This window comes from Typopeltis vanoorti, chromosome 6, assembly GCF_054136105.1.
Source record: "Typopeltis vanoorti isolate ZY-2024b chromosome 6, IOZ_Tvanoo_1.0, whole genome shotgun sequence".
In the NCBI taxonomy this organism is placed as follows: Eukaryota; Metazoa; Arthropoda; class Arachnida; order Uropygi; family Thelyphonidae; genus Typopeltis; species Typopeltis vanoorti.
The window spans coordinates 31,111,403-31,138,791 of NC_143554.1; the positions used below are offsets into that span (position 1 = coordinate 31,111,403).

General features: G+C 35.7%; 1 protein-coding gene across 1 annotated transcript in view; it reads left to right on the top strand.

Moving 5' to 3' along the window:
* Window positions 1-25,484, top strand: part of LOC150105358 (voltage-gated potassium channel subunit beta-2-like) — a 740,084-nt gene extending 714,600 nt beyond the window's left edge. Inside the window, exons 15-16 of the mRNA XM_090393939.1 lie at window positions 13,619-13,707; window positions 21,380-25,484. Of these exons, the coding sequence (XP_090250065.1) occupies window positions 13,619-13,707; window positions 21,380-21,466 (176 nt within the window). The 3' untranslated portion in view covers window positions 21,467-25,484. The remainder of the gene's footprint in view (window positions 1-13,618; window positions 13,708-21,379) is intronic.
* The last annotated feature ends 1,905 nt before the right edge of the window (window positions 25,485-27,389 follow it).

Genomic DNA, 27,389 nt, shown 5'->3' on the forward strand with positions numbered 1-27,389 from the left:
GCTAACTCCTCATTCCACGCTACACCCGCAAGCTGTCTCCTGAGCTCTTCATAATCACCCCCCCCCCCCTTTTTGTTCCACATATACAATTTTCTCACAGAGGTCCTCGCACTGCTGGCAACCACCCAGGTAATCACCTCATGCTCACTCTCACCAATTGGTGGATGAGTTGAAACCTCCTTTATATTTACATCCTCTGATGAGAAGACCTCAATTCTCGTGTGCTCACTGTTACATACTTTCTGAGGTAGTTAACCCTCAAAAACTCAAGAAACTCATTTTCTTTACTTTCAGTTGCTATCTCATCATTCCAGTCTATATTAGAATAATTAAAATCGCCCATAATGATCACACTTTTCTTATTTGCTTCGCTAATTTTATTATACATTTCATTATCACCACCATCCACATTATCTGGTCTATAACAACATCCAACTAAGTATTTGATTACATTCACCTCTATCTCACACCCTACTGCCTCAAAACCACTGGCACTATTTCCCTCTTCCATCTCTACTTTGTATGGACATAACTCTTTCTCTATCATCAATAGCACCCCCCTCCCTTTTTACCCTTCTATCCATCATGAAACACATCATACCCTTCCAACTCTATTCCTCTCAGGATGTCGTCCAATTCCAACCATGTCTCACTTAATCCAACAATCTTTGGGTAAACAGATGCAATTAGTGCAACCATTTCATCTGCCTTGTTTCTTATACTTCTAGCATTTGTATACAAACACAGCATCTCATTTCTGGATCTACAGCTAATTCCACTGATACCACTCATTCGATGTGATCTTTCCATGCTCGACTGGGGCCATTTCCCTTTCTGTTTATTCATTTTAGAACCCTTTTCAATTCCAACTGTTTCTTCTTCATCCCAGGTCATCCCATTCCTTTCCTGTCTACACATGCTCTCACCTCATCTTGGAGCATCCACCTTTCTCACGCTGTGTGCTCCTGTCCACCCTGAGCCTCCCCGTGTCCCTGCTCCTCTTGCACACCCATTCTATCATTTTCTATACTCATACCACTCACTTCCCCATTCATAACCACCTCTTCAATCTCTCCTGTCTTACTCTCCTGCTCTTCCACATCACTTCCCACTTGATCTGATTCATTCTCTCTACTCACTTCTCTACCTTCCAGCAGCAGTCTCTCCAAGCAACTCACAACATAACCACTCAAATGCAGTCATCATTCCCATACAGTTCACTTTGTATGTTTGAATGTTTGAATATATATATGTGTGTGTGTGTTACATAATGTAAAGGAATGGAAATGATGTATTAATGAATATGAGTTCCATCCACTTTGCTCCAATATTAATAATTTTAGATTAGATTACATGCATAAGAGGGTAATGTGGTTTATGGAATGGAAATGATATATTTATGAAAATGAGTTCAATGCTAATATTCACAAAATGGATGATGAGGTGAAGTAATCCACTGACTTTGAAGTTTTAGTTAGCTTTTCTGAAGCCAGTGGGATTAACGATTAACTAAACTTTTTTCTTAGCATTTGTTATTGTAGTTAATATGTTTTATGTGAAACGATGGTAACTGTTGCAGTTCTAAGTGTACTGATACAAGTAGTTCGGATAAAACATCTGAACAGTTATGTTCTATAACTGTTCAGATGTTTTATCTTATATGGCAAGTTGTTGAGTAATGTGAATATAAGATGCTCCCTCATGGCTGTACCATACAAATTTCTGTAATGCCTGGTTGTGAAGAGGGTTGTGTTTGGTCTGGTTATGCAGTTCATTTCTCTGTTATTGCAGTAAGCATTGTTGAAATAGTGTCTTAGTAACAGTATGTAGTGTCTTAGATTCTTTATACTTAGGATTTTTTTTCTTTTGTCATTAGGGGTTCAGTTATTTCCTGGTGTGTATTGGGCATCCAAAGCACCATTTAAACGATTTTTGGTGAAGTTTTTCTAAATTTGATAAGTGACTGCTGTGTTTGCATAGACACTTATACCGTACCTTTGTAATGTTTTGCAAATTCCTCAATTTTGCAATATTAATTTTATATATTATATTAATATTACATTATATTATATATCTGTCAGGGGCTCACATTGGTGAATACAGGCATGGCAAATCCGAGATACCCAAGCTAGATTTGATCTTACTTCCTCCAATATACACTTGGCATATCATATCTGTAGACTGGTCTTCTACTCTTCTTTCCTCTACTCTCTCTTACTTCTTACCCCCCACCCCCACCCCCAAGTACTATTAGAGCAATTCGAGGGTGAGGGGGTGACTCTTTCCTCTCAAACTGTAGTTTCCACTATTTACTAAAAAAAAGGAAAGCATAGTTGCCCTAAGTGGGGTGGGGGGAAGCCCTACCACTAGGATACCTATTGTCATGCTAGTAACTTGACACAGGGAAACACATGTTATTTTCAAGTCTCAATGAAATCAATCCAAACCGGAAATAAAAACATGGAAAAAGAATACAAACTGGAAAAGGTTAGGTAACTTTGGAAAAAGAAAAACATGGTGAAATATATTACATGGAACATTAGAAGTATGGTACATAAAGAAGAAGAATTAAATAAAATATTAAATGAAGAAAATATAGAAATTGTAGTTCTTACAGAAACAAAAAGAAACTTAAAAGAATAAAAGAAACAACTAATTACCATATCCTATATAGTGGAGTGGACAAACAACGTGCAAAAGCTGGTGTAATGATTTGGATCCATAAATCAATTAAAGGAAAAATAACTCATTATACATACTGGAATGAAAGAATATTAGAAATATGATTAAAATTAAATAAAGAAAATGTAACAGTTGTGAGTGTATGCTCTCAAAGAAGGAAAAGAAGAAGAAAATGATGACTTTTACAAGCAGCTACAAGGAATATATGAAAAATTAAATAAAACAGACAATATAATTATAGCCAGATATCTTAATGCCAGAATAGGAATGAAAAAAATTAATAATAATATAGAAAATTTTGGAGAACCAACAGTAAACAAAAATGGAAAGCAACTCATTGATTTTATAATATATAATAATTTAAAAATAATGACTACATTCTACAAACATAAAAATATACATGGTGTGCAAGAGGACAAAAATCAATAATAGACTATTTAAATTAAGGGGATATTAAATCCCACATAGTTTTAAAACCGAATAAGAAACTCTAAGATTGGAATCAGAGAGTTTCTTGCCGAATATAGTAAACTATAAAGTATCGGCGACACTAGCGTTAGCCAATGCAAGTGATCCTAGTACGTAGTACAATACCAGGGCAACTCGTTGCAAAGGTGGGGCAAGTTCAGATCGCTATTCTTAGGTATTTTCCATAATGTAAAAACACATTTCCTAGGAAATGTATGCTGTTATTACATTATGGAGGGAGGTCACTACCCAGACCGGTAGTGACCTCCCTGAGTTTCTTATTCGGTTTTAAAACTATGTGGGATTTAATATCCCCTTAATTTAAGTAATGTTTTCATTGCCGAAATGAAGCTTATTAGCTCTTTATACTTAAGTAACTTAATGGTTGCACCTGTTTGGAAAACTCGTTTGCAGAGTACATAAGTTCTTTTTGCTATACACTTTGGTATTTAGGTCTAGCTACTAACTGATGAAGCCTCAAAAAAGGCTGAAACCGGTCTGGGTAGTGACCTCCCTCCATAATGTAATAACAGCATACATTTCCTAGGAAATGTGTTTTTACATTATGGAAAATACCTAAGAATAGCGATCTGAACTTGCCCCACCTTTGCAACGAGTTGCCCTGGTATTGTACTACGTACTAGGATCACTTGCATTGGCTAACGATAGTGTCGCCGATACTTTATAGTTTACTATATTCGGCAAGAAATTCTCTGATTCCAATCTTTGAGTTTCTTATTCGGTTTTAAAACTATGTGGGATTTAATATACCCTTAATTTAAGTAATGTTTTCATTGCCGAAATGAAGCTTATTAGCTCTTTATACTTAAGTAACTTAATGGTTGCACCTGTTTGGAAAACTCGTTTGCAGAGTACATAAGTTCTTTTCGCTATATACACTTTGGTATTTAGGTCTAGCTACTCACTGATGAAGCCTCAGAAAAGGCTGAAACCGGTCTGGGTAGTGATCTCCCTCCATAATGTAATAACAGCCTACATTTCCTAGGAAATGTGTTTTTACATTATGGAAAATACCAAAGAATAGCGATCTGAACTTGCCCCACCTTTGCAACGAGTTGCCCTGGTATTGTACTACGTACCAGGATCACTTGCATTGGCTAACGCTAGTGTCGCCGATACTTTATAGTTTACTATATTTGGCAAGAAACTCTCTGATTCCAATCTTTGAGTTTCTTATTCGGTTTTAAAACTATGTGGGATTTAATATCCCCTTAATTTAAGTAATGTTTTCATTGCCGAAATGAAGCTTATTAGCTCTTTATACTTAATTAATAGACTAATTTATAGCAAATAAAAAAACAGCAAACAAACCTCTTCCTAGATGTTAAAGTCAGAAGAGGACTAGAAATCGACACAGATCACTATTTAGTGCAGGAAAAATTAAAATTTCCACCAAATTGGTTACAAAAAATACAAAAAAAAGTAAACAAACTAGAGAAACAAAATCTAATTACAAAGTAAGACTACTGAAGTATTCAAGTATAAGAAATTTATACCAACAGAGGATTAATAACTACTTAGAAAAAATACAAGAAAATGAAGACATCGAGAATGAATGGAATAATATAAAAGAAATATTTACAACAGCAGCATATGCAAGTCTATGAACAAACAAAACATGTCATGAAAATAAAATATTGCATATATGGGACAATGAAATAAAAACAGTGATTGAAAATAAAAAGTAGCAAAAAACAAGAAGATGAAATTGAATATAAAAAAAGACAAGCAATAGTCAAAAGAGAAACCAGAAAGAGACACAGAGAAAGCTGGGAAAAATTATTATCATATCTAGAAAATGACATAAACAAAATAAAACCCAATGCATATAAAATACATGAATATAAAACACATGAATATAAAACACATGAATGTAGATATAAAAGAAACTGCAAATATAAATTGTGAAATAGATTTTAAATAATTCTTGGATTACTTGTCAGATCTTTGGACAGGTAATACTAACATCAAAAAAAATCACACCAAAAACTTACAAAATGCTTTAAATTATATAATAACAATGAAAGAATTAAAGGACAACCATAGTAAACTAAAAAATGGTAAATCAGCAAAAGATGGGATAAACTCCAAACTGTACAAATTTGCAGGAAAAAAATTTCAACAGAGATTATTAAAATTTTTAAATAAAATATATACAAATGGACAAAGACCAACAGAATGGAATACAACTATAGTAATACCTATATTTAAAGGGGAAGGGGAAACAAAACCTGCTAATTACAGAGGTATTAGTTTACTGAATACATGCTACAAAAATTCTTTTGCCTGATTGAACAGTGTGAAGAAGTGATTACAAGAGGCCATCCCTGGAAGTTACGAAAGGAAATTGTGAGTAAGAGGGTGAGGAGTGGTTTCTTTGCATGGAGGGTCGTTGAACCATGGAATGCATTGCCTGATAGAGTGGTGAGAGCGAGAACAGTCAATGAGTTTAAGGAGTGGTATGATAGACTTTGTGTTTCCTAGGAGGACCTCCCGCGATGAGTCTTTTGACTCCATGGAGGCCCGAATAATAATGATAAAATATATAGCAGAATACTTAAAATTGAAAATATATGAAAAAATATTATTATAATGTCAAAATGGATTTAGAAAAGGATGCTCTACAATGGATGCAGCTGTTTGTTTAAAACTAGTTATAGAAAAAAGAATAGAATTTAATTTAGAAACTCATTTTTGTTTATAGATTATGAAAAAGCATTTGACAAAGTAAAAAGATATATACTGTTTTATATCTAGGTAGGAGCAGCACATAAATGGGAATATTTTACTACATGCAATATTTAATGTATACAAAGATAATGAAATAAAAATAAATGAAAAAATGTCTGAAAAACAATCTTTAAACCAAGGAGTAAAACAGGGATGCTCTCTGTATCCAACACTTTTCAATATTTATATTAATGAAATGTTAATACAGTGGAACACTTAAACAATCCAGATATAGAAATTTCCCAGAATAACAGAATAAATACACTATTATTTGCAGATGATCAGGTAATAATATCAGATTAGGAAGACAATTTACAAAGAGCAATATATAATTTAAACATTATAGTAGAAGAATTTGGAATGAAAATATCCATAGATAAAACTAAAACAATGGCATTTTTGTGGACAAATTACAGTTAGAAGTAAAATAGTTATTAATTAAATTAAGGGGATATTAGATCCCACATTGTTTTAAAACCGAATAAGAAACTCAAAGATTGGAATCAGAGAGTTTCATGCCGAATATAGTATAAAAAACTATAAAAGTATCAGCGAATACTAGCATGAGCTGAATGCAAGTAGTCCTAGAACGTAATACAAACGCAGGCAACTCGTTGCAAAGGTGGGGAAAGTTCTGATCACTATTCTTTGGTATTTACCATAATGTGAAAACACATTTCCTAGGAAATGTATGCTGTTATTACATTACGGTAGGGAGGTCATTACCCAGACCAGTTTCAGCCTTTATTGAGGGTTCATCAGCGAGTAGCTAGACCAAATTATTAATACCAAAGGGTATAGCGAAAAGAACTTATATACTCTGCTATACGCGTTGTTCAAAAAGGTGCACCCATTTAGTTACTTAAATATAAAGAGCCAACAGGCTTCATTTCGGCGATATAAACATTAATTAAATTAAGGGGATATTAGATCCCACATTGTTTAAAAACCGAATAAGAAACTCAAAGATTGGAATCAGAGAGTTTCATGCTGAATATAGTATAAAAAACTATAAAAGTATTGGCGAATACTAGCGTGGTTTCTTATTCAGTTTTAAAACAATGTGGGATCTAATATCACCTTAATTTAATTAATGTTTATATTGCCGAACTGAAGCCTGTTGGCTCTTTATATTTAAGTAAAATAGTTATTATTATTATTATTATTACATGACACCTCCAAGGAGTCCAAAGACTCTTCGAGGGAGGGCACCTACTCTACAACTATCCGTCTCCACCACTTATCCACCAACTACAGCGAACTGCACCTGCCATCATCATGTACAACAATGTCATCTACTGTTCACCACCATCACTAGTATTTTCACAGAAAATCACAAGCATCCATGCCCACAGTAGGATTTGAACCCCCAGCCTTTTTTGGCTGGAGAACAGATACGCTAACCACTGGGCCAACCAGATACTTTCAGTTATCTTGGATGTGAAATATCATATGAAGGAGAAAAAGACATAAAATTAAAAACTTCAAAATTTTTACATATCCAAATATAGTACAAAAAGAAACATGCTTGAAAATATACAATACTTTAGCAGTGTCCACATTTATATTATATGGCAGTGAAATTTGGGCAATAAACAAACAAGATAAATAAAGAATAAAAACAAGTGAAATGAGATTCATGTGAAGAACTGCAAAATACACATTATTAGACCAAAAAAAAGGAACAAAGATATTTTAAAAGAACTAAAAACAAAATCAATAGAAGAAAAACTAAACAATTATAAACAAAATTGGGCAGAACATATAAACAGAATGGCCAACACCCAATATCCTAAACAAATAATAAAATATAAACCAATTGGAAAGAGAAGGCTGGGTAGACCTCAAAAAATTATATTAGATGGGTAATGAGACTGGAACTGACTTATATGGTCTATACCCATAATTAGCATTATGATGATGATATATATATATTTTTTTATTATATATTATATTATATTATATATATTAATATTATATCAATATAATGTTATATTATCATTATTATTTTAGTTTTTAAATTATTTATAAACTTTGTCAAAAAAAAAAAATTAAGATCTGACCTCCATGGAGTCAGAAACTCATTGTGGTAAGTACACACTATTGCGCACAATGCTCATCCAACTGTGCCTTAAACTGATTCAATATGTCTAGATTCGCAACACACAAAGGCAATGCATTCCACTCTCCATTCCTATGCTCACATCCTTCCTATACAGTTTCCAGCAATGGCCTTTTGTTCTATCCCCCCCCTCCCTCCCATTCTATGAAAAATCTCTTCCATGTCAACCTGATAACAACCCCTGACTAGCTTATATGTCTCAATCATATCCCTCCCCTCCTATTCACGAGGTTTTGCAGCTTACATTCTCTCAATCTGTTCTCGTACTCTACTTTCCAAAGACCACTGACCACTTTTGTGATTCTTCTCTGGACTCTTTCCAACATATCCTCTTCAAGGCTGCCCATAGGAATTTTGCCGCCCCTTCCTCCTTATTTTTCGTATAGTTTATGCCAATTTTGCCGTTCTGTACAAATGCAAGTCTTGCACTGTCGGTAGAGCCAGCCCTGATCCTCGTTACCATGAAAACCCAGCAACCAAATCTGTGCAAAATAATCCATATGTGGACTGATCAAGGCTTTATATAATGGCACCATAACCTCTCTATTTCTGCGTGTCAGGGTCCTCTGCATCACTGCCATTATCTAATGTGACATCTTCACAACTTGTGCAATGTGGACCCTGAATTTCAGGTGCTTTCAAATGTTCAAATTCTACTGCATTTCAGAAGCCTCCAGATAGAAATTTTCCTTCTTGTAAAGATAATCTTCCTCTTTTAGTGTATTCCAGAGTTTATAAGACTGCTTATTCTTCTAATTTGTTCTTTTTTTGGTTACACTGATCATACTGAAGACATCCTTTGTTCATAACAGATAACATATTTTTCTTCAGTGGTGAACTACAGTCTCACAGAACATGGAATCTAGCTACTGGATACTTTGGAGAAATAAAAAAAATCTCTCATTTCACCGTTTTGAGAATCTATTCTAAGAATGTTATGTACCTCATTACAAATTTTGTATCAGCTAGCTAATGCCTTTTTATTATTCCCGTATATATATATATATATATATATACGGGCATAAAAATATACGGGCATATATATATACCTGCAGGCACACGAACGGTATAAAGTGCAGGCCAGAAAGGTAACGAGTGTGGTAAAAAAAGCAAAAGCGGATTATGAAAGGAAACTAGCTTTGCAAGCAAAAGAGAATCCCAAACAGTTCTTTCAATATGCTGCAAGCAAGGAAAAAACTGTACACGGCAAAATGATTTTAAGGAATGACGATGGTAAAGAGGTCACTGAATCAGTCGATATAGTGGAGTTACTGAGCGCGCACTTTGCAAAAGCATATCATCCAGGTGGTGACATTGAAAAAATGAAGGAACCATTAGTTTATACGGGAATAGTGATGAATGAAGTGAAGGTGACTAGTCTATTACAGAACCTTAATGTGAACACATCTGTGGGATTGGATGATATACCGGCATGGGTCTTGCGTGAAGCGGCTAAAGAATTACCAGTGCCCTTGACCATGTTGTTTAATCTGAGTCTCAAGTCTGGTTTAGTCCCGAAGGTGTGGAAAGAGGGGAAAATAGTTTCACTGCATAAAGGAGGATTCAAGACTACAGTTACAAATTACCGACCGATCAGCATATCAGGAGTCGTTGTCAAGGTCTTAGAGAAAGTAGTCAAGGGAAAAATACAGGAATGGATTGATGAAAACGAGATACTGTACAGGGGACAGCATGGCTTTGTGAAGGGTAGATCATGCTTCAGTAACTTGCTGAAGTTTTATAACAAGGTGACGGCTGAACTGGATAAGGGAAATGGGTTTACAGTGATACTGCTGGACCTGGCAAAGGCGTTTGACAGGATACCACATGGAATACTAATCCGTAAACTACAACATATGGGAATGGATATAGGATTGGTGAGATGGATAGGTGGTTGGTTGATGGAGAGATATCAAAGAGTAGTTTATTCAGGAGTAGAGTCCAAAAGACGGCCTGTGACTAGTGGTGTGCCGCAGGGTTCTGTTCTTGGACCACTGCTGTTTAATCTGTTCATTAACGATATAGGGAAGGATCTAAGTGGAACAATTCATTTGTTCGCTGATGATGCAAAGTTGGGTAGGGCAATAATGAATGCAGAAGATGTCAAAGTCTTGCAGGATGACTTAGATAGATTGGAGTTCTGGGCTAAGGAGAATGGATGTCAATTTAATGTGACAAAATGTAAGGTTATGCATTTTGGGGTGAAAAGATTAGCAGCAATATACCACATTGGTGGAACTGTACTCCAAGAGATTGATGAGGCCAGGGACTTGGGAGTGTTGGTGGATAGGGAGATGAAGTTTAGGGGGCACATTGCAAAAGTAGCTAAATCAGCTCATCAACTCACTTGGTTGTTGAAAAATACCTTGACTAGCAGAGACAAGCAAGTTATTGTACCTCTGTACCGAGCCTTGATAAGACCTCATCTCGACTACTGTGCCCAGATTTGGTCACCTCTGTTCCTTCTTGATGGGGAGGAGGTGGAGAGGATCCAGAGGCAAGTGACTAAGATGATAACAGGTCTATGGAATGAACCATATGAGAACAGGTTGAAGATTTGTGGGTTGCAGAAACTAGTTGATAGGCAGAGGAGGGGAGATATGATTGAGACATTCAAATTGGTAAAGGGATTCTACAGGATTAATTCAGAGGATATTTTTGAGATCAGGACTGGTGGTGGGAGAACTAGGGGACACCTATGGAAGCTGGGCAAGAGTGTGGTTAACAGGGGTGTTAGAGCTGGGTTGTTTACTTTTAGAGTGGTAAATGAGTGGAATAAGCTGCCAGAGTCTGTTGTGGGTGCTATGACGGTGAACGAGTTCAAGACAAGGTATGATAGATACTGTGAGAATGTAATCGCATAGTTGTGTGGACATGATGTTTAGGGCCTCCCTCGATGAGTCTAAGGACTCCTGGAGTCGCCCGAAATAATAATAATAATAATAATAATATATATATATAGGGAGTAGGCGAGGCTATTTTTAGCCTATCTAACTTTTGGAGAGTGGGCAGTTCAATCTCCACTGGTATCCAATCAGAGGTAGCTAGCCCAAGGCTATCACTAATTAAGAGGCACGCAGTGAAGAGTGACAGCTCAACAAGTGCCACCATCTCGTGATCCCTAACGCTCATATTTTATGTCTGAAATAATCTGGGTTCTACGGTTGATTTTCTTGAGTTTACGGGATGAAAAACCCGAGTTTCTGGGAGAAAAAACCCACTTGCCTGTGCCAGAGATGGGCTAACTGGTCGAAAAAAGGCGCAGAAAAATTTCCTCTAGTCGCCGACTAGACTCGAAATCATGTCTTCCTTCGTGCGGCCGTGGTGTGCAAACGCCACATCCACTGAGCTACACAGTTTGTATCAGGGTGTTTTTATTTATTTTGGCCTTTGGAGATTTGATATTACTAATATCTTTTTGTTTTTTATGTATAAGGTATGTGTGCATGCATGTGAGTATTTATGTGTACATATAGATATATATTTATGTGTATGGATGCATATATATATATATATATTTATGTGTATGTATGCATATATATATATATATATAACGACAAATAGGTCTTTTTATCTTTATGTAGTTATAACCCTTTGAACTCTGCTCTCCTTTAACTGTGTTTAAATGGTTTCTTAGCTTTCTAATGGTATCCTATTTGCTGTCCTTCAAGCAGTAAAAAGAATGGATTTCATAACATTTATTTTCATTCCATCCTTGCCTGTACAATTAAAATGTTCCATGTTAATATTAGGTTTGAACATTTCTAAACCATACTTTTCATTTTTACATGAAAAGTCATGTAATGAAAAGATCTGTCACATGGTACTAAATCCTATTTAATTTAAGCCCAAATTGAACAGAACTGTCTGCGCAGTTAGCCTAGTGGCTGTGCGCTTCGCAAGCATATGCCTGGGGAAGGAGTATCTTAGGTTCGATTCCCATCGGTGACGTGAGGAGCTGAAGGATCTTCCTTAGCCATAGCTAAGTTAGCCAGTCTTGGGAATGGACAGTAAGTTTTTTCCCTAGTTTATCATGGAGTTTTTCATCCCGCAAAGCAGGCAAACCAGCCTTGAAAACTCAACACTACAGGACATAGGACTGACCACTTTATCCTGTGAATGGTTGGAGGTCCGATCATTAATAAATCCTCAACACCGCAAGGTAAAAGAGGGTAAAAAGAAGATGAGATGAGATTGGACAGAACTGATTAGAATCTGTTCAGCTAATATCACCACTGTTATACATGTATTAACAGATGAACAAAGCACTCCTAATTAATTATTTTCAAACATACAAATTTAAAAAAAAAAACATTTTTTTGTAAATATCCATACAAATATACAAATTTTTCTCTAATTTTCTTGCACTGAATTACTCTTTTACATTGTTTAAGCGCCTCCATAGCGCAATCAGAAGAACCATGGTACATTGCGCCCTTTGATTGGAAAAGGCCTAAGTTTGATTCTCAGTATGACGGGAGGAATCTTTATATGGACTTTTTCAGTTGAAAGTGAGTTAGCCGATCTCATACGGAGGTAGCAGGGTTTTTTTCTCCTGGAACTCGGGTTTTTCATCCTGCATACAGACAAATCGGCCCTTCAGGACACACGCAAATTACAGACAAAAAATACTTGTTGTGGTGGTAGTGCGCGGTGGATGGCACTGATGTAGTTGATTGGTAGTGAGGTTCAGTAGTGGTGGAGACAGTAGGTGTCCTCCCGGGATGAGTCTTCAGACTCCTTGGAGGTGTCACAAATAATAATAATAATTGTTAATTTATGATGATATTGATAATTCATTATTTAATGAAAACAATAAAACACTGATAAGTACATAAAAAGTTAACCTTGCATTATATTTATATTTAATATTAATTAGACTGATACATTGTGGAAATTCTTTTGATGTGTTAGTTCATTTAAACCACCAGAAATATTAATCAATAATGTTTGGGACTCCACTTACATATATCATGTAATATTATCAGACAATCAGAATTTAAATCAACATTTAATATTATAAATTAAAGATGCCAAGATATTATACTCTTGGTTTCATCGTTTATTTTATCCAAGTGTGAACAAACAAAGTTTGTGCATGAAGTAACTTCACGACTATTTCTAATTTAGAATATTTTAGTAATAAGTTGTGACACATTTTGACTACTTGTATATGGAAATATGACTTCTTCATTACTTCTTCAACCTTGAAGTAATGAAGAAGTGCTGTCTGGCTCCCAATGATGAGACCTCAATAAAGGTCAAAAACCAGGGTAGTGGCACTTCCCATAATGCATTGCATTATACATGTCCGTAAGGATGTGTGCATTGCATTATGAAATACTAAGGCAATTGATGTGAAGTCATCAGCCTGCATATACAAGTAGCCCAGTCGTGAAGTTACTTCACGTGCAAACTTTGTTACTCACACTTGGATAAAGGATGAAACCAACAATATAATTTCTTGGCATCTTTAATTTATAGTATGACCAAGTGAAAAACTTTCAATATTTAATATTGTTGAACATCAGAAAGTTAATAATGTTAAGGTAGGATAAAATTATAAATAACTCTAAATATTTATTATATCTTTAGCATGGTGTTTGAAGAATGAAAATGTTCACTGTGTCCTAGTTGGTGCCTCATCTCCAGAACAGCTATATGACCACCTTCAAGCTCTTCAGGTATGTTGTTCTATTTTTCTAAATATAATACAGATAATGTTGAATGACTTTAATAATATTATTATTCCAAAACTCTACATGGAGTCATAACACCCATCACGGAAGATATGTCTTAAACACAGTGTATTGTACTACTCCTTAAACTCATTCACTATCAGCAACTCAGACAATGTATTCCATGCTCCTACCACTTTCCATGCAAAAAAAAAAAAAAGATACTTCTCATTCTCTTACCACTTTCTTTCTCATTTTCATTGACCTCTTATCCTTGTTTCTACCACATGAAAAATCTTCCCACGGTCAGTCTGGTAAACAGTTTACAGCAGCTAAGTAAACATGCAACAGAGTTACTGGTTGTTGGAAGGAATGATTTGTTGGGCATACAGGGAATATGAGGCCATATATATCAGGAGATTATTGATGAGAGTGAAAGAAAACAGCACAGTAGGAAGTGTAATTTGTGTGTTGGCCAAATCTGACAATGATGACTTGGAGAGCAAAGTTCTTGAACAGAATCTTAGCAGAAATGCCCATTCGTGAAGTTAAAGGTCAAAGAGAGGAGTGCAGTTTGTGAATGGTGGGGTGAGTTTGAGGATGGACTACATCTGAATGGTTTTGGAGTGAGTCATCTGAAAAGACTGCTGTTGGGAGAAAGTGTGATGAGTGATGCAAGCAAGATATCAGCAGATGTCAGATATGATGTAAATGAGCAGAAGAGACCAGGTGAGATCATTGTGAATGGAGATGAGAATGTGAGAACAGGAATGCAAGTTCAAGAAAACGTGGTGGGCCAGAGTGACAGTGTAAAGAGAGTAGATTTGGAAAGTAGTAATGAATGCATGTATGGAAATGGTCAACATAGGAATAGAATGACCCAAAATATACAAGAGGTGGTTGAATCAGAAGAGATAAGGTTGGCATGGGACAAAGGGTGAGTATACAAGAGCAAGTGAGGAGAAGTCACAGATGAGGGGGCAGCAGTGGGTGGAACTGGTTACACATCAAAAAATTATTTGTTATGCTTATTTACAAATGCCTAAAGTATCAGAAATAAGGCAGATGAAATTGTAATGTTGATTAAGGTTATTTGCCAAAGTGAGACAATAAGCAAAACACGGTTGGATGGGAATAGAAATGGAAGGATATGATGTTTTTCAATGTGGATAGGAAGGGATAGAAGGAAAGGAGGAGTGCTGCTGATGATAGCTGGGGAATTATGCCCATACAAGGTTGAGATGCTAGGGGAGAAAATGTAGTAGTGGTTTTGAAACAGTATGGTGTAGGTTGATAGAATGAAATATTTGTTTGAGTGTTGCTACAGGCTGTGGATGGTGGATACAAAGAAATGTATAAGCACCTTGGCTTAGTGAAGATACAAAAGGCAATTATTATGGGTGATTTCAATTAAGGCAGTATTGATTCAAATGAATAAATTAGTGTTAGGAAATAAGAAGGATGAATTTTTTCTGTTCTTAAGAGACAACAACCTTAAGCAATATGTAACAGAGGGTACACAAGAGTTAAGAATCTTAACTCTGGTTTCATCAGAGTATGTGATTGTGAATGCAATGTCAAATCTTCCCCTGGTTCCTTCTGTGAATAAGGGATATATGTGGAACTACAAGGCTGATGATTATGAAAAGCTTTGGAGAGAATTTGGAGCAATAGAGTGGAAAGAGGAATTGAGCGGACATTCATCATAAGCTATTTAACAGCAGCAATGTCTGAGTGTGTTCAAAGGTTAAATTAGGCAGGAGTAAAATGGATGAATGAAGAGATTAAGCATGAAATCTGGAAGAGGGCACTGTGTAGGCAAAGCAAGATGAATGTTTATAATAATCAGTTGCATGAAGAATACAAAGAGCAAGCCAGGATGTCAACTCAGTTTGTAAAGACAACAAAAGTGCCTCATGGGAAGAAAATTAGCCAGTCAAGTTAAGAAAAATTCTAGTCAGTTCTTTCGATATGTGGCAAGTAACAGAAAAAAATGACTATGACATGATGATCCTAGTTGATGACACTTGCAGACTGGTAACTGATGCAGAGGATATAGTTGAAGTATTCATTGAGCAGTATATCAGTGTATTTCATCCTCAGGAAGGCAACATCATGAGAAGCTGGAATGTAGAAGGTATAGTGGAGGAAGGAATGACGTTGAATGAGCATGAGGTATATGAGAAATTAAGTAAAATTCGTGTTAATAAGACAGTAGGACTTGATAATATATCGCTGCATGTCTTGAAGCACCTCTGGCACACCTATTTAACGAGTCTTGAAGGAATGGAAGGTGGGCAAAATTGTTCCACTTCACAAAGGGATGGGGGGCTAAGAATGAGACTACATATTATAAGTCAGGAGTTGTTGTGTGTCTGTGTGTTGTTGTTGTTAAGGTGTTAAAGAAGGTGGTGACGCCTAGGATTCGGAAATGGATTGATAATAGTGGTATCCTTTCTGTGAGTGATAGTATTCTTTATGATAGCCACATGGGTTTGTTAGGGGGGAGGTCATGTTTTAGGAATCTGCTTATATATTAAAAGATGACAAATTCACTCCATAAAGGAGATGCACATGCATTGGTGTCCTTGGATTTTTCAAATGCCTTTGATAGACTGCCACATGAAAATCTAGTAGCTAAATTGAAACAGATGGGATTAGATGTTGGATACCTGATTGACTGTTTGACAGATATCAGCAGGTTATGTGTGGAGTAGTGCTATCCCAAAAGAGGAAGGTCACTGATGGAGTGCCACAGGAATCTGTGTTGGGACCATTGTTGTTTAACTTGTACATTAATGACATTGGGACTGGCTTAACAGAAGGCAGCTGTTTGCAGATGATGCAAAGTTGAGAAGAGGTATGAGAAGTAGAGCAGAAGTTATGGCCTTGCAGGAGGATCTCAACAAACTGTGTGAATGGGCAAATGAGTGGTGCTATCAATTTAAAGTTTCAAAGTACAAGGTATTGAAATTTGGTAGGCAAGATTGGAATGCAGAGTATACAATTAATGGAGAAATTTTAAAATAGGTAGAGAAGATGCAAGATCTAGGAGTGATGACAGACAAAGACTTGAAGGTTAGAGGTTACATTGCTAAAATTGTAAGAACATCACAACAAATTATAGCAATAATGAGGACAGTGACAAGCAGAAGTAAAGAGTTTATGGTTCCCTTGTATAAGGCTTTGATCAGGCCATATATGGACTAATGTGCACAGATTTGGTCACCTGGTTTACAGGGGAATGTGTTGGAGAGGGTCCAGAGAAGATTTACAAAGTTAGTGTCAGGTCTGTAAAATGTCAGATATTAGGAGAGATTGAGGGGATGCAACTTACAGAGCATTGTAAATAGAAGAAGAAGAGGAGATAAGATTGAGACATAAGTTGGTGTGGGGTTATTACCAGATTAATGTGGAGGAGATTTTTAATAGAGTAGAGGCATGCATGGGTAGAACTAGAGGCCATCCTTGGAAGCTGTGTAAAGAGGATGTGAACAGGAGACTTCCTAGCAGGTTCTCTGCATGGAGAGTGATTGGTTAGTGGATTGCATTGCCTGAAAATATAGTTAGTGCAGAAACTGTGAACGGCGCTGCTCCATAATGGGGTGAGCCTGCCATGGGATAGAGCCAATGTTGAGAGTTCTTCTCAGTGATAGGGTGAGCTTGTTACTGAGGGAGAACAATGCTGAGTTTTTGATCCTGCGGGTCGCTCATTATTGGGTGATCCGGAGGATCCCACGAGTTTTTGGAGAGGTAACACTGCACTTGAACAGGGAAACCAGTCTGGGTAATGGCCCTTCCCTTAATGCATAGCATTATACATGTCCACAAGGAAATGTGCTTTGCATTATGGGAGATATGATGAGAACTTATACCACCTTTACCACGAGTTGCCCCAGTCCTGAAGATACTTTAGGCGCAAACTTTGTTTGCTTACACTTGGATAAAGGATTAAACTAAATATATAATTTATATTGGTGGATGTGTATACCATGCTTCATGTAATGGATGAAATTCAGAATGAGAGAGGAGTTGGAATTTCAAAGGGCACATTAAAAAATTGGAAAAATGATACAGTGTACTGCTTCTATAAGGCGGTAAACCACAGTACAAGGTCTTGATCAGACTACACTCAGACTACTGTGTGTGCACATTTGGTCACCTGATTTCCATCTTATTATTATTATTATTATTATTATGTGACACCTCCAAGGAATCATTGCAGGAGGCACTCTTCTCCAAAAGGTTTACTATCTCCATAATGTAATCCTTATCTACATTTAGGATTACATCCACTTTCTATACACAGTGCATCTGCTGCCCACTAATAGTATTGTTTGTCTGTAAACTGTGTGTTCTGGTTTACGGAAAAGTGGCCCCTCGCATTTTGCCCCCCACATTTCGTCCCCTGTAGATAATGAGTAGGTTACAAAAATGTAAATACAGTCAACTCTCAATAACTCGCATTTTTATTGAAATCCCAGCCCCTTTAGTGGAGATTCAATGTTAAACTCTCTCAATTACTCGAACTTAACTTCTGATAACTCTAACCGAACAAATTTTCAAAATTACATTCATGTACAAATTGTCACGTAGCTTTTAAACTAATTTCTCCCCTTCTGTAAGTATGAAAGAATACATACTCGACCACGAGGGCGATAGTCACGTGGTTGGTGACGGACATGGGGGGGAGGGACAGTGACTAATCTTATAAGAGTCTTTTCAGTAACAAGTGAATCTTGTTCTGATTTGTCTAAATCCAAACAATAAAAGTTCCTGCATCTGGCTCTCCTCACATTTCAATGTGAGGAGAGCCAAACCTAACCTAACCCGTGGTCTATGCGCTTCTGCCAAACAAAACTCGTACCACATAGTTGCTTCAAGAAGTCAAAAATCTACAACTGGGTCTCCAACCCCAGCGACTTATGACAGATTTTGAACAAAGTGCCATGCAAGCCTTCTAACAAGAATTTCTTAGTATTGTAAATACCGGTTGTTGTTTTTTTCATCTTTTCCAAAACATTAGGCGAAAAGGTACAGAACGAAGGTTTAAAAGCCCGACATGAACAAGACCATGAATTTGCTCGTTGGATCCGAATGATTTGGGCATTGGCATTTATTCCTCTGCTAACGTTATTCAAGCATTTGAAGATTTAGTTGAAGCTGATGACTTCCCCATTGAAGCTATGGTGATTGTAACTACTTTGAAGATACATATATTGGAAGAAGACAACGGAAAGGCTGGAAATTACCCATTTTTTCCATTGAATTGTGGAATGTTTACACATGAACACTGAATGATCAGCAACGTACCAGCAAATGCATGGAGGGATTGCACAGGGGATTTCAGGAAACTTGTGTTACTTTATTCCCAAATATTTACAAATTCATTGATTCTTTAAAGAAACAACAAGGGCTGCACAATTTCGAAATTACACAACTAATTGCCGGTAATTCAGGCAATCAAAGAAACATGAAGTATGCTGCAATTTCTGCTAAAATTAAAAGAATAATCCAAGATTTTCAAAACTGTAATGTGATTGATTACCTTAGAGACATTGCAAACAACTTCGAGTTTTAAACATAATAATAATGTGCATTTATTCTATTAAAACAAAATAAATTAAAATTATTAAAAAATTAGGTGAATTATTTACATTTTTGTAGGCTACTCATTATTTACAGGGGGCGAAATGCAAGGGGCCACTTTTCCAGATCCTGTGTATTCTACCATCAATCTGAATACACGATGAAAAACCCTAGTTTCTGGAAGAAATCCTTGCTTTCTCTGTGTGAAATTGGCTAACTCACTTTTACTTGAAAAAGCCTATATAAAGATTCCTCTGATCATAATGAGAACTGAACTTGGGCATTGTGCAGTTGTAGAATGCAATGTCTCATTGTTATTCCAATAGTATTTGATGACATATCACCACGCATCTTAAGGGAATGTTCCAGGGAATTTGCAGTAGCATTGGCATGCCTGTTTAATAAGAGTCTTGCAACAGCACAGGTTCCAAGGGAGTGGAAGGAGGATGAAATTGTTCCACTGCATAAAGGTGGTGTTAAGACTGTAGCTTCAAATTATAGGCCAGTCTGTTTATATGGAGTTGTTGTGAAGGTACTGGAGAGATTGGTGAGAAGTAGGATACAGCAGTATTCTCTGTGGATATCACTATGGGTTTGTTAAAGGGAGATCGTGCTTCATTAACTTATTTATGTACTATAACAAGGTGACAAATACCTTGGAAAGGAAAGATGCATATATAGTGGTGTACTTGGATTTTGCAAAATCTTTTGATAGACTACCACACAACAAGCAGGTAAATAAATTGAAAGAGAGTGGATTGGATAACAGACTTCTGAGTTGGATCAGTGACTGGTTGTCAGAGAGGTTTCAGAATGTTTTATATAGGAGTGTCCTGAAAGGTCACTAGGGGTGTGCCACAGGGATCAGTTTTAGGACCATTGTTGTTCGATTTGTATGTTAATGATATTGGGATGGGTTTAACTACTGATATGTAACTGTTTGCAGATGATGCAAAAACTGGGGAGAACAATGCAGAGTCAAGCTCAAGCAGATGTTATGGCCTTACAAGAGGACTTGAATAGATTGCATGAATGAGCAGGTAAGTGGAGCTATCAGTTCAATGTTGCAAAGTGTAAGGTTCTGAGATTTGATAAGCAATGATGGGATGTGAAATATACACTAGGTGGGGAAACTTTAAAGGAAGTAGAGGAGATAAGAGATCTGGGAGTGATGGCAGACAAGGACATGAAATTCAGGTGCCACATTGCACAAGTTGTGAAGACGTCACATCTGATAATGACAATGTTTCAGAGGACCCTGACATGCAGAAATAGAGAGGTTATAATGCCATTGTATAAGGCCTTGAGCAGGCCTCATATAGATTATTGTGCATAGATTTGGTCGCCAGGTTTTCATGGTGATGAGGATATGTTGGGAAGGGTCCAGAGAAGATTTGCAAAGGTGCTCAGTGGTCTTTGGAATATGGAGTACAAGGACAGATTGAGAGAATGTAAGTTGCAAAGCCTCATGAATAGGAGGAAGACGATGGATGTGATCGAGACATATAAGCTAGTCAGGAGTTATCAAGTTGACATAGAATTGGGGGGGGGGGGGCTAAAACAAGAGGCTATCGCTGGAAACCATATAAGAAGGATGTGAGCAGAGTGAGGAGTAGGTTCTTGGAGAGTGGTTGGTGAGTGGAATGTATTGCCTGAGTGCGTTGCGTATATAGACCCATTGAATCAGTTTAAAGCACTGTTGGATATGCATTGTGTGCAATAGTGTGAACCTCCCATGACGAGTCTCTGACGCCATGGAGGTCAGATGTTAATAATAATAAAGTACAGACACTGAGTGATTGGAGCAGAGTGCATTGTCAGAGTGTATTTTGAATATACCAATCAATGCATTTCAAGTGTGGCACAGTAAATATTGTAATAGGTATTGTATACTCTCTCTTGATGAGTATATTGATTCCATGGGGTCCTGATAATTATTCTTTCATCCAATTAGATATTTTTCTCAAGTTTTGAAATATCATAAAAAAAAAATTAACAGTGAAGTTTGATTGAAAATTTTGTTTTTAAAAATAAACTTCATTTTCATTTAAACTGCAATATAGAATTTATTTCATCAAATTTATTTCAGGTAGTTCCAAAATTAACAACAGGTGTCTTAAATGAGATTGAAAAGGTTGTGGATAACAAGCCTATACGACAACCCCTACAAAGGTGACTAATGCTGCAAAGGGACTCCTTACTTCCAAGGAGCCCCCTTGGTCCTGGTGGTTCTGGTGGAAGTGAAGAACCTGCACTTGGAGCACCAGGAAGGGAAGACAGTGGAATGGGAGAAAGTAACACACAGGCAGGGAGCAGTGGAAGATTTATTGATACACTATTGTCAGCATGTGCCATACAATGAAGAAGGTTAAACCGTAGTACTGTTTTTACATATTTCAGCACACAGAATGCTAACTTCCACACGTGGCTTATTCTGAGAAGCATGCGTCCTTTTGAAGTCCAGAATGATTTCTTCCAGGATGTCTTTGGAGTTGTCCATTAGTGAGTTCATCCAGTAATTCCTTCCTGGATGAATCTGTTAGTTTTACTAGATTAAAATTCTTGCCTCTAGTTCATAGTCATGACTATAGAGTTCTTTCACTTTAATCATTTTTAGTGAACCAGGGCATTCATTCCAAGATATAGTCAGCTTTGGTAGTCATTTTAGACTAGATATAGAACTAAGAATCCTGAAACAGCAACAACAACATCAAAAAAAAAGAAAAAAAGAAAAAAGTGGAATAGAAAGAATTGCCTCTGGTAATTATTGTAGCCCTTAGCTGATTCATTCGGATCGAATTTTTATCAAGTTGTCTACTATCAAAAATTTAAAAAAATTAATTCCTTAGAGTTACATTTTTTTACAGTTAGTAGAGTATAGCTGTTGCATAGACAAGTTACGAACATTTCTGCACATGATGAAATCACTAAATCAAAAAATTAGAATCAGAATTGTTTAAAAGGTTTTCCATTGAATTTTTATGAATATTTTGATACATAACAGAATATAATTTTTTCTATGATTAGCTATTAATAAAGAATATATGGATGGATAAAAATTGATTGTATCTTTTTAATACATTAACATCACAAAGAATAATTATATATTTTCTTTGTCACTCTACCTGAACAACCAGCAATACCTGCTTAATAAGTATTATCTTGATATCCAGAACTAGTAAGCTTACCAAAAGTACTGTATTAGAAAATCAGCACATGTGCACATGCACACACACACAGACTAAAAATAATATATATTAAATGTATCTAACATTTCACTCATTTCTCGATTATTCTCTTGAGTATGTATACATGAGTTAGATACTTACTTATCATTATGACATTATCTTAAATGCATTTGTAAAATCCAGGGATATCAAAGTATATGCCTTTCCTCTCACACTAGTTTTTTCCATTTCAGAGTAATTCTTTAATTCTTCATTTTCTCTACTGCATATTACTTTGTAATGTAAGTTAGTGAGTTGTTTTATCTTTTATTTTTTGTTGTTGTAAGATACTAGACTGTCATATGTTGTGATATATTATCATATGAGTCAGTGTGCATGTTGAAATATTAGAAGATATTTCAGCTATATAAGTTACCTTTACTTCCTGCGTGTCATTAACTTGCTCACAGTTTCACAATATTCCAGATAATCCTGTAACTTGAGACCTGCTAGATTTGTGTTCTCCCATACAGTAAATAAGAAAATAAAGATCTCGGTTCATGAAATGAAACGCATTTCATTACGTATTAAAAAACCTATTACTGTGGTTTTACGTGTGTTTATTTAGTCATGAAATGAAAGGCTGCGTGCATGTACAAACACACTTTACTAATATTCATTCATAAATTTCTCTCCAAGATTATTTAATACTCCTTAGGGGAAAAAAATCTATCTCTTCCTCACAACAAGGAGGTGTCATGAATAATAATAATAATAACAAAAGCTTTGCTTCTTTATTCTTTTTCTATCTGCTGTTGGATGGCCTTTTAACTTTCCAGTGTTTTCTATCTTTAGCCAATGTCCACCATCTCCTGTCAAACCTTTGTTAATCATTCCTCCATCTTTCCCTTGGTGACCATTCCTTCTCTTGGTATCTACAGAGTGCTTAACTTTGTCCATTTCTTATATATTATACTAACTATATTATTTATTATCTTACCTCATGCTTGTCAAATCAAATTACACTGAATACTTTTTGAGTGCAGCCAAACATAGTGAGATCTATTTTTGACAATATTATTATTATTATTGCCCCCTCTATAGAGTAAGCAGACTCATCTTGAGAGGTTCATTCAACTGACATATTTATCATACAGAATCTTAAAATCCTTAACACTCTTTGCATTAATAACACATTCTGGTAATGTGTTCCATTCACTGACAATTCTCCATATAAAAAATCTACTGCTCACACATCAATTCACCACACTCTTACATCTTACATAACTTCCAGGGATTGTCTCTGGTTTTTTCACTTTTGCCTTTTACTCTTTTTATAATCTCATCTGGATTAATCCGATAAAATCCTCTCATAACTTAAATGTCTCTATCATATCACCACTTTTCCTCCTATCCACCAAACTCTTCAATCCACATTTCTTCAGTTTCTCTCTCTCTCTCTCTCTCTCTCTCTCTCTCTCCATAGCAAGCAGTCCAAAGGCTTGATATTGTCCAGAGTCACTCATCTCTGGACCCTCTCCAGTATCTCCACATCGCACTGAAAACCAGGTGACCAAATTTGAGCACAATAGTCCAAGTGTGGTCTGACCAGTGCATTTATACAGTGGCATAACCACTTCCTTATCCCTCTAACACGTAGGGCATTACAATGTGCAGCCTTTGCAACACTAGCAATATGCCTTCTAAACTTCAGTCTACTGTCAACCATCACCCCACCAAATCTCTAATCTCATTCACTTCCTGCAGTAAGGCATTGTCGATATAGTACACGGCCTTATATTTCTGCACTTCAAAATGAAACACCTTGCACTTACTGATATTAAACCTACAACCCCCACTCCTCTGTCCAAGTCAAAAGTCCATTCAAATCTTTCTGAAAGGAATTAACATCAGCACTACTCCTGATAATTGAACTTTGCATCATCAGCAAACATTTGAAGATTTCCAGTCAGCCTACATGATATATCGTTTACAAACAAGTTAAACCCAAGTTAAATCCTGTGGCACGTCACTGGTTATCCTCCTTTTTTGCGACACTGCTCCATCATACACAACCTGCTTGTATCATTCAGAGAGAATCTCCGATACATCTAACCATTATACCAATGGCGGCTTGTACATAAGCAATGCGACACTGCAGCACCCCAAGGAAAAAATGAAATTTTGTTTATGTTTATAAATAATAACAATGCTTACAACATTATATAAATGCAATACAACATGTTAAAGGTTACAGCTTATGTTTTGACATTGATTGAATAGTTAATAATTGGAATTATTCGATTAATGCTTTAGATTGCAAAACAAATGCACTGCAATCTAACGCAGAGTCGGAATTATCACATTCGGCCAATTGCAGCTAGACTCGCCGATATTTGTTTGCGCTTCTCAATGCACGTTACAAGTGATTCCGACATTGCTCGTTTGGGCAGTGTATCGTATGCTTGCACGTGTTATTTCTGTGAGATACAAAACTTTTATTATTGGTGCGTGTTCGTGGTGAGGGTGCACTATTTTTTGTAAATCTTATTTTATTTTGTTAAAATAACATATAATTATTTATTTATTATAGATACAAGGCTGCATTATGATGAGTGTCACTGTTGAAAATATGAAAAGAATTATATTTTTTCAATTATTGTTACACAAAACAAATGCACTGCGATCTAATGCAGTGTGAGAATTATCTCGCCAATTGCAGCTAGACTCGGTATTCATTTACATTGTCATTGCATGTTACAAATGATTCCGACACTGCTCGTTTGGGCAGTGTCGCTTACAGATAAATTGTATGCATGTGCGTGTTATTTCTGTGAGATACGAAACTTTTATTATTGATGTTTGTTCATGGTGAGGGTGAAATATTTTTAATAAAGTAATTTTTTAATATGTAAATTTATTTATTAATAAATTGGTTACTGATTAGGAAAAAAAAGAATTTTTTTTTATTTTTATTTTGTATATGCAGCACCCCCACTTAAAATTTTCACCGGCTGCAACTGCATCATATTCTCAATTCCTAATCTATTTCATCATGTGTGTGTCCAATTTCATTTACATATCAGACTCAATGGTCTGAGATGAATAAATTCTACTTGTCAAGGTGTAGCAGTTTTTCACTTCACACTCAAGCAATAGCCAAAATGTTTGAGATGACACTTTCATTGTTATGTAACTGGGCTTTTCATTAACCTAACTGCAGTAATGATAGAGTAGTTAATACTATATCTATAGTCTGCTTTGTTTATCAATGCACAAGTTCTCTGGACAATGAGTAGTGTGAGGAGGGACCTTGCTACCTTCATATTGAGATCAGGAAAATCACCTGTAGTTAAAAATCCTTATAAATGTCGTTGGCTATATCTATTGCTGTGCTTGCTTTAGTCACTTTTTCAGTGTTCTTCACTGACATTTTCTACCTGTACACAGTTTTGTAAATTTTTACAGTTGATCCATGACACAACTTCTTATCACTAATACCAGGCAAGAGGACAGAGCTGTCCCTATGAATTTAGCCCATCATTATGAATTTTTACATGTCAAGGTTAATGTTAGCCAACCAGTCCAATGACTTTGAACAAATGGCTAGATGTGACAGTTTGTTCCATCACACCCAAGCAATAGCTGAAATGTTTGAGATGAGACTTTCATTTTTATGCGTGCGTGCGCGCACACACACACACACACACACACACACTTTGAATGTAGGATCTTCCCTTGTTTATTTTATTGTGCTTATTAAGCAGGCTTTTTTTATTGTGAGTGATAGAATTACTTGGAAATATTAATTATTCTAATTTAACACTAATTTCACAGTATTTTCTAACCATGATATATACTTTATCTCAGAAACTTATCACTTAATTTCAGAAAAAAAAAAAAAAAAAGTGAGACGAATGGCAAGCTGTTAGTTCTTTTGTGCAGCCTGCTATTTTTTTTAAATGCTATAATTATTTGATATATCATGTATATTGTTAAAAATATCTCAATGCAGCCCACAGGCATTTGCAACAGTGGAATGCAAGCTAGTAGATTATTTGAGTTTGAAACCTACAAACTGCACTTATGCTTTTTTTGTAATGGTTAATTATAGAATACAAATTAAACTTCATTTTCAAGATCTTCTCATTAACTACTTAAATATGTAATACTGATATGAGCTGATGAAATTATTTGCTATGCTATATATATATATATATATATAGCTTTATATGTATATAATGTATGAATGAAAATCATTGCATAAAGTAAATCATAAAAATTATTAAAAAAAACTACTTTTTTTGTGAAAAGTGAGTATTTTTTAAATATTTAACTCTATCTTTTACACTAGTTTTAGTTCAATGCACTGATTTCTATTTATTGGATATTTGCCCAAGTAATGAGTATTTTGAAAATCTTTTGGAGGAAATGGCACATATTAGATTCTGCATACTATACTATATAGTAAAGTATCTTTTAACACCTGGATGGTCTGTCTGTCTAAAATATCTACTAATTGAAACAATGCCCACCTTGTCATGTCTTATTTAATATTTTATATGTGTGTGTTTAATTACAACTGCAGAAAATACTGTTCAGAGCATATGCATTTAGATCCCAGAGAGCTTTTTAAAAAAATATAATGCTTGAAGAAAACTTTAGCTGGAAGTTTAATGGGCAGATATATCAAAAAAATTTGCTACATAGTTATTTTAATTGAAATTGAACATTATAACTTCACATTTCTAAATATCCCTAAATACAATTTCTTTAGAATATACTTTCAGTTGGTACAGTGCACCAAAGCAACATAAGCATCTGTGATAACATTTATTGACTTAATTAATGTTGATATGCTACTTAAACGATGTCATCAGTAGCCATTAAAATTTATTGAATTTGATATAATTTAAATAAGATAACTCAAGT